We start from the raw sequence: 16,718 nt of genomic DNA, 5'->3' as shown, positions 1-16,718 counted from the left end.
CAAAAGGAAACATACATGATGTGGGTTTTCCATCCAAAGTATGACTTCAGGGGCACAAGTAAGGCTTTTCACTGATATGTTACATAATGGATGTGGGCAAGCATTTTCCTTCTAGATACAGGAGAAATATAAGAAAGCGGTTTGGAATGAAGTGAATTATTTCTGTATTGTTTAAGAAAAATCTAAGAAGAAGGACTATGCCACATATTTTTTAATGTAAGTTCCAGTAACAGACATGTTCCTTTTCTGGTCATACTGCAGTGCCTATGATCACTCTGCCTCCCATTAAGGTAAGACCACATGATGGGTGCAATGATAAAATTTGCGCAGTATATAAATTTAAAAGAAAAAAAGAAACACATAAAGGCAATTCTTGAGAGGAAGGAATGTGAGACTATTTTTTTTTTAAGGAAACTACAATGAATATTGTGTTGTGAAAAGGGGTTTGCTTTCCACAAAACAAAACAAATCATTGCATCTCCAATTTTTTTTCTTTTCCTGCAATGCTAGTTTTAGTTCCTCATTTTTCACAGAGTAAAGTGAGTCCTGATCACTTGCATCAGAGCTGCAATCGCAACACATTCTTTTGCTGTGTATTAGCCTGCCTTTCAAAAACAGGAGATCCTAAAAACTAATTCCTATGCAGTTTGGACTCTGCATTTGGTTTGTGGAAGCTTTCATCCTGCATTTCTTATTCCAGCTCCAGAAGCTTCCCTTGAGCACATAAATATTGTCCTAATTAGGAAATGCAAGGCACGAGCCGCCTGAACACGGTAAGTGAAAGCAAGCCTGAGATTCTGCCTCCTACTCACGTGTTATTGACACCACAACAGCTGCTCCATCCCCACCCTACGACATCGTGGTGCTCGAGAGCGTCCGTGACTCGATGGTGCTGGGATGGAAACAACCCGAAGCCATTGGTGGAACTGAGATCACCGGCTACTACCTGAACTATAGGGAAGTGGTGGATGGAGTTCCTGGGAAATGGAAGGAGGCCAACATTAAGGCTGTTGCTGACAGGGCATACAGGGTAAGAGGTTAAGTCCAGTTGTTGCTGGGGGAGCAGGCAGTGCTTTCAAATCAAATGTCAAAGATGGGTTGGGATGAATTATGATTCAGTGTACAAATAACTGTTCAGAGGGTTTGAATTCCAGGATGGTAAATTTATTTAGTCTTATTAAACTTCTCTACAAAATTGTTTGTACACTTATTTGTTAGTCTGGAACCATTTGTCATCTGTAAATTCACTGACATAGTCTGATATTTTGTAAGTAGGCCCTCACAATAAATGGAATTCCTACTGGTTTGGTGGACATATCCCAGTGCTTGCTAGTGCTAAAACCAGCTCTGTGCCAGCTGGTTTTTGTGATCAGTTCTTGACCCAATTTAGAGACAACCTCGTTGAGCTGCTTTAGAAATGAAAAGCAATGCCAGGACTGAGTTTCACCCCACTGTGAGGCCAACTCTTGCCTTAAGTGAACTTGGTCCATACCACGAGACAGACTAAGATGATTGTTGAACAATGCCTCGTTTCCTCCCTGCCTACCAAAGTGCCTATCAATAGGAAAAGAGGGTTGCAATTTGAGTATGCTAAGATCACTCATGTGTGCTCCATCACTGATAAGAGGAAAAGCCAAGATAATTATCATGTTAAGATGTCAATAATGCTTCCATCTTCAGGCACACTTCAAAGCATGCTCATGTTTTCAACAATTATTATTGTGACTTTCTTTTGAAGTCCTAATCCAAAGTTAATAAGTACCATCTCATTGATCCTGCAGATCGAAAACCTGAAGGAAAACATGGTGTACCAGTTCCAGGTGGCTGCTGCTAACCTGGCGGGGGTTGGGGCACCCTCCAAACCAAGCAAGTCCTTCAAGTGTGAAGAGTGGACCATTGCTGTGCCTGGTAGGATCCCGAGTGGGACACAGCCCGGGGTGCTCTGGGTCTCATTATGTAATGCAGGCATTTTGCAGGGGAGTCTGTGGGACACTGAAGTTCATGGCCAGGCTTGAATTGCCAACAGTTTGATTTCATACCATTACAGTGATAATCCCTATTTAATTAGTAGCATTTTACAAGCAGCTTCTTTAGTTTTCTTTATCTTTCCTTCTTTGTTCCTCTACTGTGCCTGGCACTTTGCTTTCTAGTTTAAGTACTAGACATAAATACCTGTCTAAGGTACAAGGCAAAGAAGAATGGGACCTTGTAACCCTTGTCTAAATGTAAATCACTACAAGGCCAGATCCCTGACCTTTTAGCATTCACTGAAATTAATGAAAACAACCTCCGCTGACTTCAGTGGACTTTAGACCAGTCCTTGAAGCAGCATTAGCTGAATCATTAACTTATTTCCCAGAGTTTGGGGATTATTTGTCCATTTTGTAAGCTCATGAATATTTGATCAAGATACCAATCTCAACCAATTAGATTGTGTTTTGGGTTAGTCTTTTTAATTGGCATGGGCTGTATTTTGTACATTGGGTCTAGGTATGATACAGAGGAGCTAAATGTTATATAAGTTCTGTGTACTGTTCTGGGTTCTGTCTGGTTTTGGTTCTGGAGTCTTATGCACTGGTCCCTTTGGGATTTATTTTGACACCACACTCCAACTTTTACATTTCAGGGCCACCCCATGATGTCAAATGCACAGAAGTTAGGAAAGACTCTCTGGTGTTACTGTGGAAGGAACCAGTTTATTCTGGTCGTACTCCCGTAGTTGGTTATTATGTTGATATGAAGGAAACTGACGCAAAGGAGGAACGCTGGAGAAGTGTCAATGAGAAGCCCCTTCAAAAGAAATACTTGAAGGTAAATTGCTGAAGATTCAAATACTGGCATAGCAGCATAACCTTGGGGAAGTCAGTTTTGACTGCATCATCCTGCGCTGATCATGGCTCCACTTACTCAGTAGGACACATGATACATAATTTTGTGGAATGACTTTGAAATAAGTGATCAGCAGTATCACAGTTCTAGAGATAAGCCTGAAGTAGGTTTGCTATTTTTATACTTTTCAGAATATTTGAAAGACAAGTAATTTTAAAGTGTGATCCTTTCATATATGTTTTATAGGAGTATCCCCAGGTGACATAATTTCAGTATAATTCCTCCAGTCACTGCAATTAACTCTGTACTATTAAATTCCTTCTTGTTTCTAAATAGGTGTGGCTGGCACTTATTACCCTGATAATTTAATTTTTCAAAGCCAGCATTTATGTGCAGTAAAAGACGATGATGTTTCAGAGGTCAATGTACATGAGTTAAAAACATCCTGTTCCAAAACCAGTCCTCCTTTTGCTAAGAAATCAATGACAGCAATGACGCTGCCTGAACATTAACTATGCACACAAGGAAGGAGCAAGTCACACAGATTAGTCATGTCACTCTGGAGCTGAATATTTAAAAAAAAAAAACTGGAAAAGAAACAAAACAAGAAAGGAAATAGAATTGTCAAATACCCAGACTGATCTTAATAAGTGTGAAATTAAAATCAGTGTTTTGCAACACACCACTGTATGTATTTGGTTCCTCCAGATTGGTGGCCTGACACAAGGTGTGAGCTACGTGTTCCGTGTGCGGGCAGCAAACCAGGCTGGCGTTGGGAAGCCATCAGATGTCACAGATGCTGTCATAGCAGAAACACGACCAGGTTCGTTAGAAAGACTTCCTCCTTGTCATCATATTTACACAGGTTCCTGTTTGTGCAATGTGTTTACCTGCAGGCTACATGCCAGGAATCTGATCCTTCTCAGGTCAAGCTTTTTTATGAAGTAAGATATGAGTTGAGGGCCATATCTTGAGTTCATTGTCTGGTATGTTTTAAGGTCAGAACAGATTTTCTTATCGTAACTACAGGTTCAGGAATATAAAGATGCAGTAAAGTTGTAAGATTTGCAAGTCTCTACAGATAGGTGCATAAGTAGAGGACCAAGTAAGACCAGCTCAACAAAACAATATTACAGATGTAAATTTTGCCTTTCCTGTGTTAAACCAGTTTTTTATGCTTTATCATTCTCCTTTTCTTATGTAATGTGGAAAGGATAAAAGAAAACATGTTTTTTTTTCCTCTTGGTCTTTAAAATAAAGGCTTTAAAAGCACAGTGAAGTAATTTTGAAGATCACTTTCAGTAGTGCAGTTCTTTGTTGGAGGAATCCAGTGAAGGCAGGCTCCACTGTGCCTGTAAGATCAGCAAGAAACACAGGAACCAGTGCAAAGGCAGCATCTCCAAAGGCACCTGGAACTTCAGGAACCCTCTGGGCTTTATTTAGCTGTACAAGTAACAGAGGTGACTGGTCAGAGACAACACTTTTTTGTCACCAAGCCCCCAGCAGAAAACCCAAGCATGGACTTGTGGCTTCCTCATCTATAGACTATTGTAGAAGTGCAGGGTCCTACAAAGTGCAAAAATGAAATCCCAGTCATTTTAAACAAATCTAGTATGAGGTTAGTATGAGGTAAGAAGGTACAGGGGTACAACTCAACCTTGATTCATCATACACCCTCTTCTCCTCTGACAATTCCCTTACTACACTTGCAGACTGCATTTCCCTGGGATCCTTTCCCAGTTTCTGACCCCTAGGTTAATTTTTACATCCTTTTGCTCAGCTCTCATACATGCCCAATCCTTATGACCAGGACAGCAAAAATTCTAACAAGTATTGAGTTAGACCTCCATGAGGCTGTAAGTCAAAAAAGCCTGTAAAAGGAGGTCTGAAGCTGGGGGTGTAAAAGAACTGGAAAGCTCAGACTAGGGAGCTGGGATGGGAAAAAGAGACTGGAAGGAGTAGATGGTCAGTTGAAAGCATGTAAGATTGGGATACAAGGACAAAAAGAAGGTAAGTAATTGTATGAATAAGAAGGGTTTGAAACAGGATCTTTGAAAAATATAGGAAACATAATTTCAGATCTATAAGCTGCTGAAGCACCAGGGCTCTTTCTATCACCTGCAAGGGGAGTAAGGCAAACCTTAAAAATTTATTCCTGAAAACAGCTATAAACAGCAGCCACTTCTAATAAGAGAATTAAGCCACTATTAAGACTAAACTTTTGGCTTTGCTAATCCATTTTCATTGAGGGTTAATATCTGTGCATCATACTTCTGATAAAACATTGTGGTGTTAACACTCTTCAAGTGTCCTAAATAAAGGATTGACCATGTTACTACAACTGAGAAAAAATACAAACAGACTCTTGTGAAGATGACCAAAAAGGCCAAAAAAATTGTACAGTGTTCACTCAAAAGATGTGAACTTGAGCAGAACATTTGGTTTACAGACCTCACCATTAGAGAAGGAGAGTTCATAGGTATGACATCTGAGGGATCACCAGAAAATGAGGATTTAGCCCAGTGAACACTCAGGGAAACTGAAAAGTAGTTACGTGTACAAATCTACTTGACCCATATTTTGAGCTGAGATCTGCTGATACAGAATCCACCAAACTAAGCTTCTTAGAGGTATTAAGAAAAGACAAAAACTTATTTAAAACAATTATTTCATAAAACAGCCTCCTTAGCAGGCTTACACCTTTTCTCACTCTAACCACAAAACTGTCGAGAAAAATCACACAATTTTTTTTAAAATGACCACAAATATTTTGGTGCTGCACTATTAATCATGCCTCTATTACCATCTTGGATGGAGACATATAATATTGTCAGGTCTCTCTAGAAAGTTCCTGCTGGAATGCTACTTTTGGTGAATGTATAAAATTACAAGACAGCTGAGATTTCTAATCAAATAATGCAAGCAAATAATATCCTGAATGAAAATACCTACTTTCATACAAAAGGTGCCAGCTGTCTTTATCCAAAGAAATGTGTAAATATAATTATTCAATACTTTGCATCCACTTCCTTTTAATTGAAAACCATGTTTAATCTGTACAGTTATCTTCTAAAATTAAATTAGGAATCCCAACCATGTAAACTAATACTAATACTAATACAACTAATGCCACCAATCCAGACTACTTTTGATCTGTAATTTCGGGTTTTGACAAAAGCACTTCAGCATATGTGGATCTCACAGGAAACAAGAAAAATCTAAGAGCAGACTGCAACTCTTGTATTGCTGCCCTTAGTCCTTGTTTATGTTGATACAAAGCAAAATTAGATTATGAGCTTCCATCAGCCACTTGAGAAGGGCCTGAACCTCAGAAAATGAGGAAACTGTCCCATTCAACTTCTCTGGCTGTATTCAAAATGATGCCATTACCTCTCGTGTCTGGAAGATGTCAGCTTTATGTTCTGTTATGGAGATGTGATATGGCATGTAAGTATTTTATTTCTTACTGTGACTCTAACAGAAGCTCTGGATGATATGTTGAAACCACCAAGCTCTCTAGAGGAGGGAAATTAGGACTGTTAGTACTGTGGCAGCTTCTTTGGCTCCACTTTGCAGGATAGGTGGAGTGAGTTCTTCAAATGTGGTCTGTAATTTAGACATTTTTTTACTCATAGAAATATTAGAGGTAAATTCCATCATCACTTCTGAAAATAAATGCTATACATTGTTACCACAATGAAAATGCTTTGAAATGAATGTAAAAGATTCTATTGTTCAAATTATCCTTATGGCTGTAATTCTTTCCATGTCGCATAAAGTGCCATCAAAAGATTAATGGGCTAATGACCTAGAAGAAGCTAAACACTAATGAAATTTCTAGTGATGAATTTTGCATGTAATAAATTGAATTATAACAAAAAATTGCAAATATATTCTTGCCTAGTAAAATATTTGTAGGTCTCAGACTTCATTTATCATATAATGGTACTTAATGTGCTTCACTGCTGCAAGGGTTGGTACATAACAGTACCAAAATGGGAATATTAATCTCGTCTTTCATTAAATGCTTATGGCAAAGTGTGAAGACTAAGAAAGCTATCTGTAATCAGATTGTCATGACAGGAGCTGCTTGCAGTGCTGGAAAAGACGTATAGTTTTGGGACGATGAAACACAGAAATCTCCTACTATGCTTGAGGGTCACTAAGAATTATGCTGAAAATAAAGCATTCAATCTCAGTGTCAGGAATAAGGCTCTTGTCTTTGAAGTACAATACTTTGTGAAGAAAGTGTGTCATTAGTATTCTGGGCAGCCCAGAATTGTCTTAGCCCGAGTAACAGGACATGAGTGCCCTATTCAGATGCGAGATCCAGCTCAGAGCTATTCAGAAAAGAAGGCTGGATGTCCTCCAGCCCCTCTCAGTGCACATGCTCTCCCTGACATTCTCAGACAAGTTGTTGAAATGAACATTAATGCCACAGATGACAAGTTCACTGGGTTGCCCAAATCCCAGACGAAATACCCTCAGCTCCCCTGGGGTGTGAGGGAGCAGAATTGAGATGCCTTCAGGTTGCTGACCCAGGATTCACCCCCAAGGCCTTTCAAAGTACAAACTGGGTCACCCTATCCAGCTCAATGACTGAAGGCTCTGGCAAGACTGGGTGGGTGACTTAAGCAGCTAATTGCAAATATTCACTCCCTTTGTGGGCCCAGGATTAATGGTGCAGACGGCAGCAGGGCTGGGTGCCAAGCACAGCAATTAAACCAACCTCCCTGAGCGAAGCCAGTGTCACCAAAAATGGGCCTCAGTCACAAATGTGTGCTGCTGGGACAACTTGACTGCTTCCTCTTCTTCACCTCTTCAAATGCTCACATTTGCATGTTATTCCCTGTATAGCACTTACCCTATTAGAGAATAGGAAATCCATGCTGCATAATGAAAATTCTAATCACTGCTTACCATGGAAAATATTGCTATTTAATAGCTCAGACATTTAGTGGATTTAGAGTCTTGATTTCTTTACCCCTTTCAGGCTTTTTTATGGCAAATACTGCAACTCATGTGTATGATTAGATTCACGCAAGTAAATCAGATTATTTATGATGTGTTTTAACCTGTGGATTAGAAAAAGAACTATTCTTGTAAATCAAAGACTATCAAAAGAACTATTCTTGTAAATCAAGGAATATCAGTGAGTGCAGCAATTTATGTTCCAGCTGAGAAAATGGCAAAGATCTGCTTAATCCACTCTCTGAATGATATCTATAGAAATTTATTTGCTGAATTCTCTGAGAAACTGGAATTGCCTTGTTCTGCTCTTTAAGGAACCAAGGAAGTGGTGGTGGATGTAGATGACAATGGAGTCATTTCCTTGAACTTTGAATGTGATCAGATGTCTCCAGACTCTAAGTTCATTTGGTCCAAGAATTATGAACCAATTGAGGATGATCCTCGACTGAACATCGATACCAAAGGCGGAAAGTAAGACCCTCAGGGGTAGCAATAGTCTTGTATTTGAGATCTAGACTGTCACAGAAATCCATCCTTTTAATGTATGACCTCAGGAAGAGTTAAAACTGCCTCTGTTACTTGATGGTTACTTCCTGAGAATGCTGTTCTTCAGTAAATTCATACCCAGACCATTTGAAAACTGTAGCTTGCATTGAATGAGTCAGACCTCCTCTGTAGGCACTTTAGTGATTTTTAGGCATGGGGAGAGAAAATCTGAGCCCTGTCACCTTATAACCTCTCAGTCAAGACAGATGATGATGACAATGATTATTATTATTCCTATTATTTTAAATCTCCAAATAATAAAATTATCTGGCTTCTTTAAAATGCTTTTGCCCTGTAACGCAGCTGTAATCTTTGGAACTGCTGCAGTAAACAAGGCTTTCTTATGTCAGCATCACCATGGCCTGATTTGGTAACTTATATAACATCTCCAAGCATACTCTGTCTCTTCAGGCTTTTCCCAGAGGAAGACAAGGAGGATGCACAGGTTCAGCCCATGGAGGGCCTGTGTGCTCTCCTAGAAGCCATATTGAAAGAAACAGTGGCCCACCACAGTCACAATACTGCATCTACAGTATCCTTCCAGGATCATCAAAGCCTTGACAACATGCTTTTTTTGTTTTGGTGCCATCACCATTTGTACCACACATGGTAGGGCTTTGATTTATAGCTGACAGAGCCAAACATTTGTCTGTTCAGTCAAAGCAAAAGCTAACACAAGGCTATTCATATCTGGTAATATAGACAGAAAGGAGGGGTTTGGTTCAGATGTATTCTATCTTTTCATGATAATGGGTTTTTTCCCCCCTTATAGGTCTAAACTTTCCTTTAAGAATCTTGGAGAAGATGATTTGGGAATTTACTCTTGCATTGTCACAGACACTGATGGAGTTTCATCAAGCTACACAATTGATGAGGAAGGTAGACACAATGCCTACTTAGCATTCCTAGTTTGCTTTCACATCTGTTATTCCCTGCTGCTGTGTCTCTCAGATCCAAAAGGCATTCACACACCTCATATTACTTCTTTTTTATGTCCTTTGCAGAAATGAAACGCCTGCTTGCTCTGAGCCATGAACGGCAGTTCCCAAGTAAGTGAATCAGTCGTGTCTGTAGGGGAGAGCTTTGCATGCAGTGGCGTATCACAAGCCTGATCTAGTTCAGGATGTCCCTGCTCATAGCAGGGGGCTTGGACTAGCTGACCTTTGGAGCTCCCTTCCAGCCCAAACCATTCTGTGAGTCTATGGTTACAAACCTCCTGCCACCATCAGGTAAGGAGGTTGCTACAGTAATTTCAAGTGAAAGTGGATTGGCATTGAAAAAATTAAAATTCTTTTTTTTCTCTCCCTCTTTCAGTACATTTGTATATTATTGATGTTCTTCCCAAACTATTGCAGGTTATTGGTCTATAAAATAAGTCTGTACAACAGCTGGAAAATAACTATCATACTGGCTTTGCTTCTTCTGCAGAACAGGCTTTAATACTTATTCAGCATGCTTGACCTGATTTGAAAACCAGAATTTGAAAGATTCTCTAATTTTACTCCAACCGAAGTTAACATACATTAAATTTAAGGTTAACAAATTTGGCAAGTGTAGTAAATTCAGCTGTAACGATCTATATATACAGAATTTTCCTGCTGAAATTCATTCTCTCCCTCTTTCCTGGAACATTTGACAAAATTTGAACATGCTTTCTACACTTGGGATGATATTTTTGTCATTTCCACAGACATTTATGATACCCTGGTAATAGCACGATTTGGTTATTTTTATTGGAATATTACTTGAATAAAGGGGGGAGAAATAATACTGGATTACATAATGAATCTTAAAGCACACAACAAGATGAGACCTAAACCTGGTCTCATCTCCCACTATATTCTCTTCTTATTCATTCCAGGCACTAAAACTCTTGCCTGCATTTTAAAATCTTCAGCTTAGTGCATGCACTGCTGGCACTTCTTCCAACTCAGCCCACATTGCATCTCTCAGCCCAGCCAATCCTTGGCTACAGAAATGGCCTTTTTGCCTACATCATCTCTCTCATTTCCTTCTTCGTCTTTTTCTCATTGGCTCTACTCTTCTCAACATACTGTATCACCTTTTGATAGCTTAATGACAGCCCAACCAAACCCTTGTTTACTCCTGCTCCTCCCAATCATCTTCTCCTAATTATATTTTCACACTAAAAGTCGGTCATCACAAAACCTTGCTGCTGTCTCATGACCTTACTTGCCCTGACTCTTCCCTTCTTAAGGCCACTTCCATGCTTTGTGTTCACTACCAGTGTCACAAAATATTGCCTCAGGACATAGATCAGATCAATTTTTTTTGCACTGTGTCAGGTAACAGCACAGATATAGCTGTGCATGAGCTCCCAGAAGGCACAGGCAGAAAAGGGAGATCACTGCAGAAAGTATCCTTAAGGAGGAAACTTGTCTCATATGCTTTGGCCACTCTGGGCCCTTGTGTACACTTCAAGGAAAATATATATTACAACCAGGGCTTGAGATTCAGCTGTTTGTGCTTCTGAGCAGCAATTAATGGAACTTCTGCTTAGAAACACATGCAGCCAGTAACTCCATGGGAAAATGGATTGCTTGAATAAGAGCCTTACAGAGCACAGCCACGTATGAGTACGGCAGTGTGTTGGTACAAGGCAAAAAGAAACTCTTCCAACTCCTCCATTCAGCAACTGCCCAAGGGCTGCCTGTCAAGTGCTGCCAGTAATTTGTAATGCTGTACAAATAGGATGTAAAACCACTGGAAAATGCCTAAAATAGCCATCAGTGCTTATGGAAATATTTTAAATAAGACTTCTGCTCATGGCAGACTTTAAGGCAAATTTGCCCAGTTCCTTTAGGCTGAGAAGTGATCAGACTTTTCTCCAAAAAAGAATCCTTTTGCATCCTTTCAGCCATTTATTTAATAGCTGCCGAGATACTTCTCTCTCTTCCATGTTAGACTAAGATATTCTTAGTTAATAACAGGCAAGCCAAGTGGGGGTTTAAAATTTCTGTAGAGCTGACAGTGAGACAAAAGCAGTGCAGCCTGAAGTCTATTCACACTCCCACTTGCTTCCTTCAGCATTTCAGTTGCTTTGTTTTAAGAAATTATGCAAGCCCTGAGATTCCTTCTGTTTCTTACACACACAGTGATGTGCTGGGTGAGGAAGGCTCACATGGACCATTCGCACAGCAGGGACACACTTCCATGGGGTTGTCTTTGCCCCACTCCCTCATGGCAATGCTGCCCTTTCAGGCTCCAGGCTTTTCCCTCTCTGGTTAAGCATGTGCCTTTTCCATAATTCTCTGTTTCCTGGTGATTGTTGCCTCACCGCCCAGGAGCTTTGTTTTTATCAGAGGCAGACCCTGTGCCACTCAGGCACTGAGAGCACACACGCGGGTGTGGGTGTAGGAGGGAGAAGGAGTGAGTGTGACAAAGGAAGAGCTGAGGGGTCCTCACCCCCTAAGTCTGTTTGGCAGTGGGGTGGGGTGGCAGCTGTGCTCCAGAAGGCACCCCAGTCATTTAGAACGGAGCAAATAGCAGGATGAGAGAAACCAGGCTTGCTTTGGTCCCAGTCCTGTCCTGCTGCAGCTGAGGCTCTGCACACACTGAGCTAAAGAAACCAGCCTGCCCTGGGAGGAGTGCCTTCACACACATGATGACTGTATCATCATGTGTTTTGCAACGTGTTTGTGCACTGTCCTCAGCTGCTACACCCTAGCAACACAGACTTTACACTGCTGAGAAAGTGGAGCCTGGGGGAGAGTTCACACACAGCAGCACACATAATGCTGAGAGTATGATTTTTACTGAGAATCTGCACATCCACCAAGACAGATAACATGACAGAAGTCAGTGAGATGAGCAAAATGCCCCAATTGCAGAGTCTAACTCCTCATGCTTAATGTTGCTGATTATGGTGTCTTAAAGAAAAGTTAAAGTGAAAGCAAGCTGAGGACTGTTACTAACAGGAACTAACTAACCAAAAAAGAGTGGTATAGTACATGATTTTTACATTTTTTCTTTCTCTGTTGACACACTTGGTTTATATGTGGGGGTTTCAGTTACTCATAAGAAAACAAAATGTACTGGGGAGACTGAAGATGTGTTGGGATATTTGGTGAATTCTGGAGATAGAGGTTCCACTCAGCAGAGGATCAGAGTGTTTTCAAAAATCTCCCAACCTACAGCTCAGCAGCTGACTTTCTGATCCGGCTTTGTGCTTGGAGATTTTTTGTGTTTTGTTTTATTTTTTTTCCGTCTGAGTCAGTTCACTGTCTTACAGTAATATTATAAGACAACTTATTAAACATGGGTCTGCAGCATACAGACTCACATAATGCTGCACAGATACTTGCAGTTTGCATTTGAAATAGCCTTGTTTTAGAATGGAGCATCAATCAAATCTTGAACACTTTTAGTTTGGTCAGACCTTGTGATTGAAGGATCAAAAGACTATATCTCATCTGTCATTCTAGGTATATGTGGGTGCAGAGGCATTCTGTCTATGTGAAGAGCTGTTATGAGCTAGTTACCTTGCATACAGTATTTGAGTATGGGAGGACTAAGTGGCTTTCTGGTTGTTGCAGACAATAGTTGTTATAGGCAAAATAGGCATCATTCCTTTCTTTCTTCATTGTAGCTGTCCCACTTATCTCTGAGTTGGCAGTGGAAATCTTGGAAAAAGGAGAAGTGAGATTCTGGCTGCAAGCTGAAAAACTGTCTGGCAATGCAAAGGCCAATTTTGTGTTTAATGATAAGGAGATTTTCAATGGAGAGGTAAGGCTTTTCACTGCTTACATGTGTTTGCATTTTCATGAGTATCAATGAGGATTAGTGTTTCTTGTCTTCAGTATACTTCCAACTATGTTCCACTCTGATGAATTTTCATGAGAAATAGCATATGTCATGGAAAACATGATTAGAAAGATTTTATCCATAGTTCTGAGGTCCAGATGAATTCTACTGGGTGCATTTTGTAAAGGGAAGTTATTTGCCTTCCTGCCACTTTTGTGAATACCACCTGTTCTATTAACTGTGATTTCAGGGAGTCACTGCAATTGCCCAGACTCCTCCTACCTCCTTCATCTATAGCCCTAGAATGCTCTTATTCTCACCTGTCTTTGTGGTTTGAAGGAATTTATTACATCACAGAAAAATTCCCAAGTGTTTGTTTCCAGCTGCAGAACTTGTTACACCCAAAGATGGGACATGGCATGATTTTGTTGCAACACTGATATCAGATAGAAGGCAGAGATGGAGCATTCCAGACACAACCTTGTACAGTATAATCACCCTCAAAGAAAGCATTATTCTGAAGAGATGCAAATCTAAACCTTTCTAATGAAAAAGATTATAGTACTCACTGTGCAACAGGCATGACATGTGCTTGTACAGCATCAGTAAATAAACAGATTTATTTATTTGGTTGTACATTTGGAGCTGGAGCTAGAGACAGTGAGTCTACAATAGGATGGTGATCTGTACAAATGGGAACCTGAAGAAGTAGGAATCCAAATGAAAACAAAGTTTCTCCTAAAGAGACCATTATAACACTTCACAAATATTTTCTGTCTCTGACATATATTAATTGTTGCTTTACTTTCCACTCCTGCAGAAATACAAAATGAAGGTGGACAAGAATACTGGCCTTGTTGAAATGATTATGGACAAGCTTGAGGAGAAGGATGAAGGCACTTACACGTTCCAGCTGCAGGATGGAAAAGCAACCAATCAATCTAGTCTGGTCCTCATTGGTGATGGTAGGCTGATCTGTATTATGCAGTGGGCTGGCTTTTCACTGTTTTCAACACCAACAGATCTTCCAGTTTTTTTATGTCACAATTTTGCCTGCCTCCTACAGGACAGGGCATGTATGTGAACTGAAATTTTTAAAGTGATGGGAGAAACGGGAATTGTTACAGAAATGTAAAATACTGCAGCATGTTGTGGTTTGCTCTCCTATGGGTGGAATGAACATTTCCCATATAAAAAGTCCATTCAGCTGGGAACAAGCAGCTGCACCTGTTAGAGCTCAAGCAGCTGCTGACTCTGCTGCCTCTCATTTGCCTTCCTACCAGGAGCTGCACGATTGCACATCATCAGGCAGGACACATAAAACTCCTGATGACTGCAAGCAGCTGGGGAAGTTGAGTTAGCCATAATCAGCTTCTGACATCCTGGAATGTCCAGTAAAAACCTGATCCTATGGCCAGATTCTCACTGACATCCAAGGGACAGAGTTAGACTGAACTGTTGCAGTGACATTCAGCATTGTACAAATGGCACATGAAGTTTAACCTTGTATTTCTTACTGGTTTTAATTCCTAGTATTCAAGAAGCTACAGGATGAAGCAGATTTCCAGAGAAAAGAGTGGCACAGGAAACAAGGTGATAATACAAATACTTATAAGTATCACATATGTGTTAGTCTGTTAAGAATTTGTTTATAGTTATATATGTTCATTTGAAATACATGGGTTTTGTTGTGCTAAGTGGGTACTTCTGAAGCAGAAATAGGAAAAATAAAACCACATTAAAATATAACGGAATTCTTGTCAAGTAAAACACATCTGTCTTTCATTTTGCATTATGAATACCATTGATGAGACCTTTAAAAACATTCCTGTAATTTCAAACAGGTCCTCATTTCGTGGATAAACTGGGATGGGAAGTTACTGATGAGTGTAATGTGATGTTGAAATGTAAGGTAAGGGGAAAGGAAAACCCTGAGTACAATATTCAGAGTACACCACACTGGCCTACCACTACCTAGATGTTGGGAAGGGACTAAAGAGATGCCCTTTCCTTTTTTACTCCCAGCTGCATGTTGGGCAGTGACAGAGCCTCTGAAGGTAAACCCTGCCGAGGCAACAGCTAATTGCATGTAACAAAATATGTTGGAAAATAGCTTGAATTTCTTTCTTCAGGTCCATCAGCCACCCACTCAGAGACAGGCAGCTGAAAAAGAATGACAAGTCTTTGTAAATCCAGGGACTAATTCATTTTTGGCCTGTTTATGCATGTTGAAATTCCCTGGGCAGGATCAACTCATTCCCTAGTCTCCTTTTTCTCTGTTTGCATCCCTATTGTTTTCCCTCTTGCCTCCCTCATTTTAAAATGGAGGCCTGCAGTAACTCACTGCTATCAGGTTGTAAATCTTGCTGTTCTTCTGTGAGAGACCTGAACACACTAACCCATGGAACAAGCTAACCCAAATTACAACACTGAGCTCCCCTGCTCAGGTGAAGTGAATAATTGCAGTGTGGTTTTCATCCATTTTAGGTGGCTAATATTAAGAAGGAAACACACATTGTGTGGTACAAAGATGACAGGGAGATAATGGTAGATGAAGAACATGACTTCAAGGATGGTGTGTGTACTCTGCTGATATCAGAGGTGAGTGACTGTCTTCACTAGCCTTCAGCTGAGTTCACATGAGTTATATGATCTAATCTGGTACTCCAGCAGAACAATTGAAAAAGGAAGTGGGTTTTAAAAATGGAAAAGCTCACAAGGTGTCTGTGTTTTCACTAAAGCAAATGTCTGTCTGTAACTGCTTGTTCAGATTTTCAGGAAATGATGACAGAAGAGATAATAAGCTTGTCACTTCCTTTGCATGTCAATTTAGCAACAGATTGAGACCACATTTCCATTCTGAATAGCATTTGGAAAGTGCTTGTCACTCAGGCTTTCAGAGTCACCAGAGGGGTCTGGTTCATACCCAGCCTTGCAGCAGATCTGGGGCAGGACAAAGTCCTGCACACCAGGACCTCCTGCCAAAGCCCATCCCAGCACCCCAGGCAGGAGGAGGGCAGCTGGGAGGCACGGGGACAACCTCAGGCACCGGGTACCTGCTGGGGACAGGGACAGGATATCTGCTGCGTTCACAAGTAAAATCTGTATTTTTCTACAGTACCTGTTCTGAAAACTGGTTTTATCATTACAATATTGCAGTTTTCTAAGAAAGATGCTGGCACATATGAAGTCATTCTGAAGGACGACAGAGGAAAGGACTCCAGTGAGCTGACGCTCAAGGACACAGGTCAGAGTCTGGCTGTGCTCAGCCACACCAGCAGATACCAGGGCTGAAGTGGGTTCAGGGTAATACAGGCATCTGCATGTGTTGCCTTCCTGTGGCTTTGTTTCTCATGCATACAACACCATCTGATTAGAAAAACTGAGATTTTTCAGTTCAAATAACATTTGAATACAGCTTATTGCATCTGGATTCTGTATAATTTTGGGAGCATACAGTGATTACCACTAAGCAAAATTACAACAGATTTCCTCAGGGGGCTATCAATAAACCTACAAGAATAGAAAAAGTTACATAACTAGATAATTTAAAAATATTTTTATTATATTTTGTCAATTGCATACATGCAAAAAGGCCTTTCCACTTA

General features: G+C 40.4%; 1 protein-coding gene across 1 annotated transcript in view; it reads left to right on the top strand.

Annotated features, from left to right (window-relative positions):
* Window positions 1-16,718, top strand: part of MYOM1 (myomesin 1) — a 68,311-nt gene that overhangs the window by 39,841 nt on the left and 11,752 nt on the right. The window contains exons 18-30 of the mRNA XM_054285436.1: window positions 834-1,030; window positions 1,782-1,908; window positions 2,627-2,811; window positions 3,538-3,652; window positions 8,115-8,271; window positions 9,119-9,225; window positions 9,351-9,395; window positions 12,956-13,092; window positions 13,931-14,075; window positions 14,644-14,703; window positions 14,955-15,022; window positions 15,598-15,711; window positions 16,270-16,357. Of these exons, the coding sequence (XP_054141411.1) occupies window positions 834-1,030; window positions 1,782-1,908; window positions 2,627-2,811; window positions 3,538-3,652; window positions 8,115-8,271; window positions 9,119-9,225; window positions 9,351-9,395; window positions 12,956-13,092; window positions 13,931-14,075; window positions 14,644-14,703; window positions 14,955-15,022; window positions 15,598-15,711; window positions 16,270-16,357 (1,545 nt within the window). The remainder of the gene's footprint in view (window positions 1-833; window positions 1,031-1,781; window positions 1,909-2,626; window positions 2,812-3,537; window positions 3,653-8,114; window positions 8,272-9,118; window positions 9,226-9,350; window positions 9,396-12,955; window positions 13,093-13,930; window positions 14,076-14,643; window positions 14,704-14,954; window positions 15,023-15,597; window positions 15,712-16,269; window positions 16,358-16,718) is intronic.

The sequence above is a fragment of the Melozone crissalis genome, unplaced genomic scaffold (genome assembly GCF_028551555.1).
Source record: "Melozone crissalis strain CALT ecotype California unplaced genomic scaffold, PUWL_Pcris_2 ptg000042l_1, whole genome shotgun sequence".
Lineage (NCBI taxonomy): Eukaryota > Metazoa > Chordata > Aves > Passeriformes > Passerellidae > Melozone > Melozone crissalis.
The sequence above is the reverse complement of the archived record's forward strand: the minus strand, read 5'-3'. Positions and strand labels throughout refer to the sequence as shown.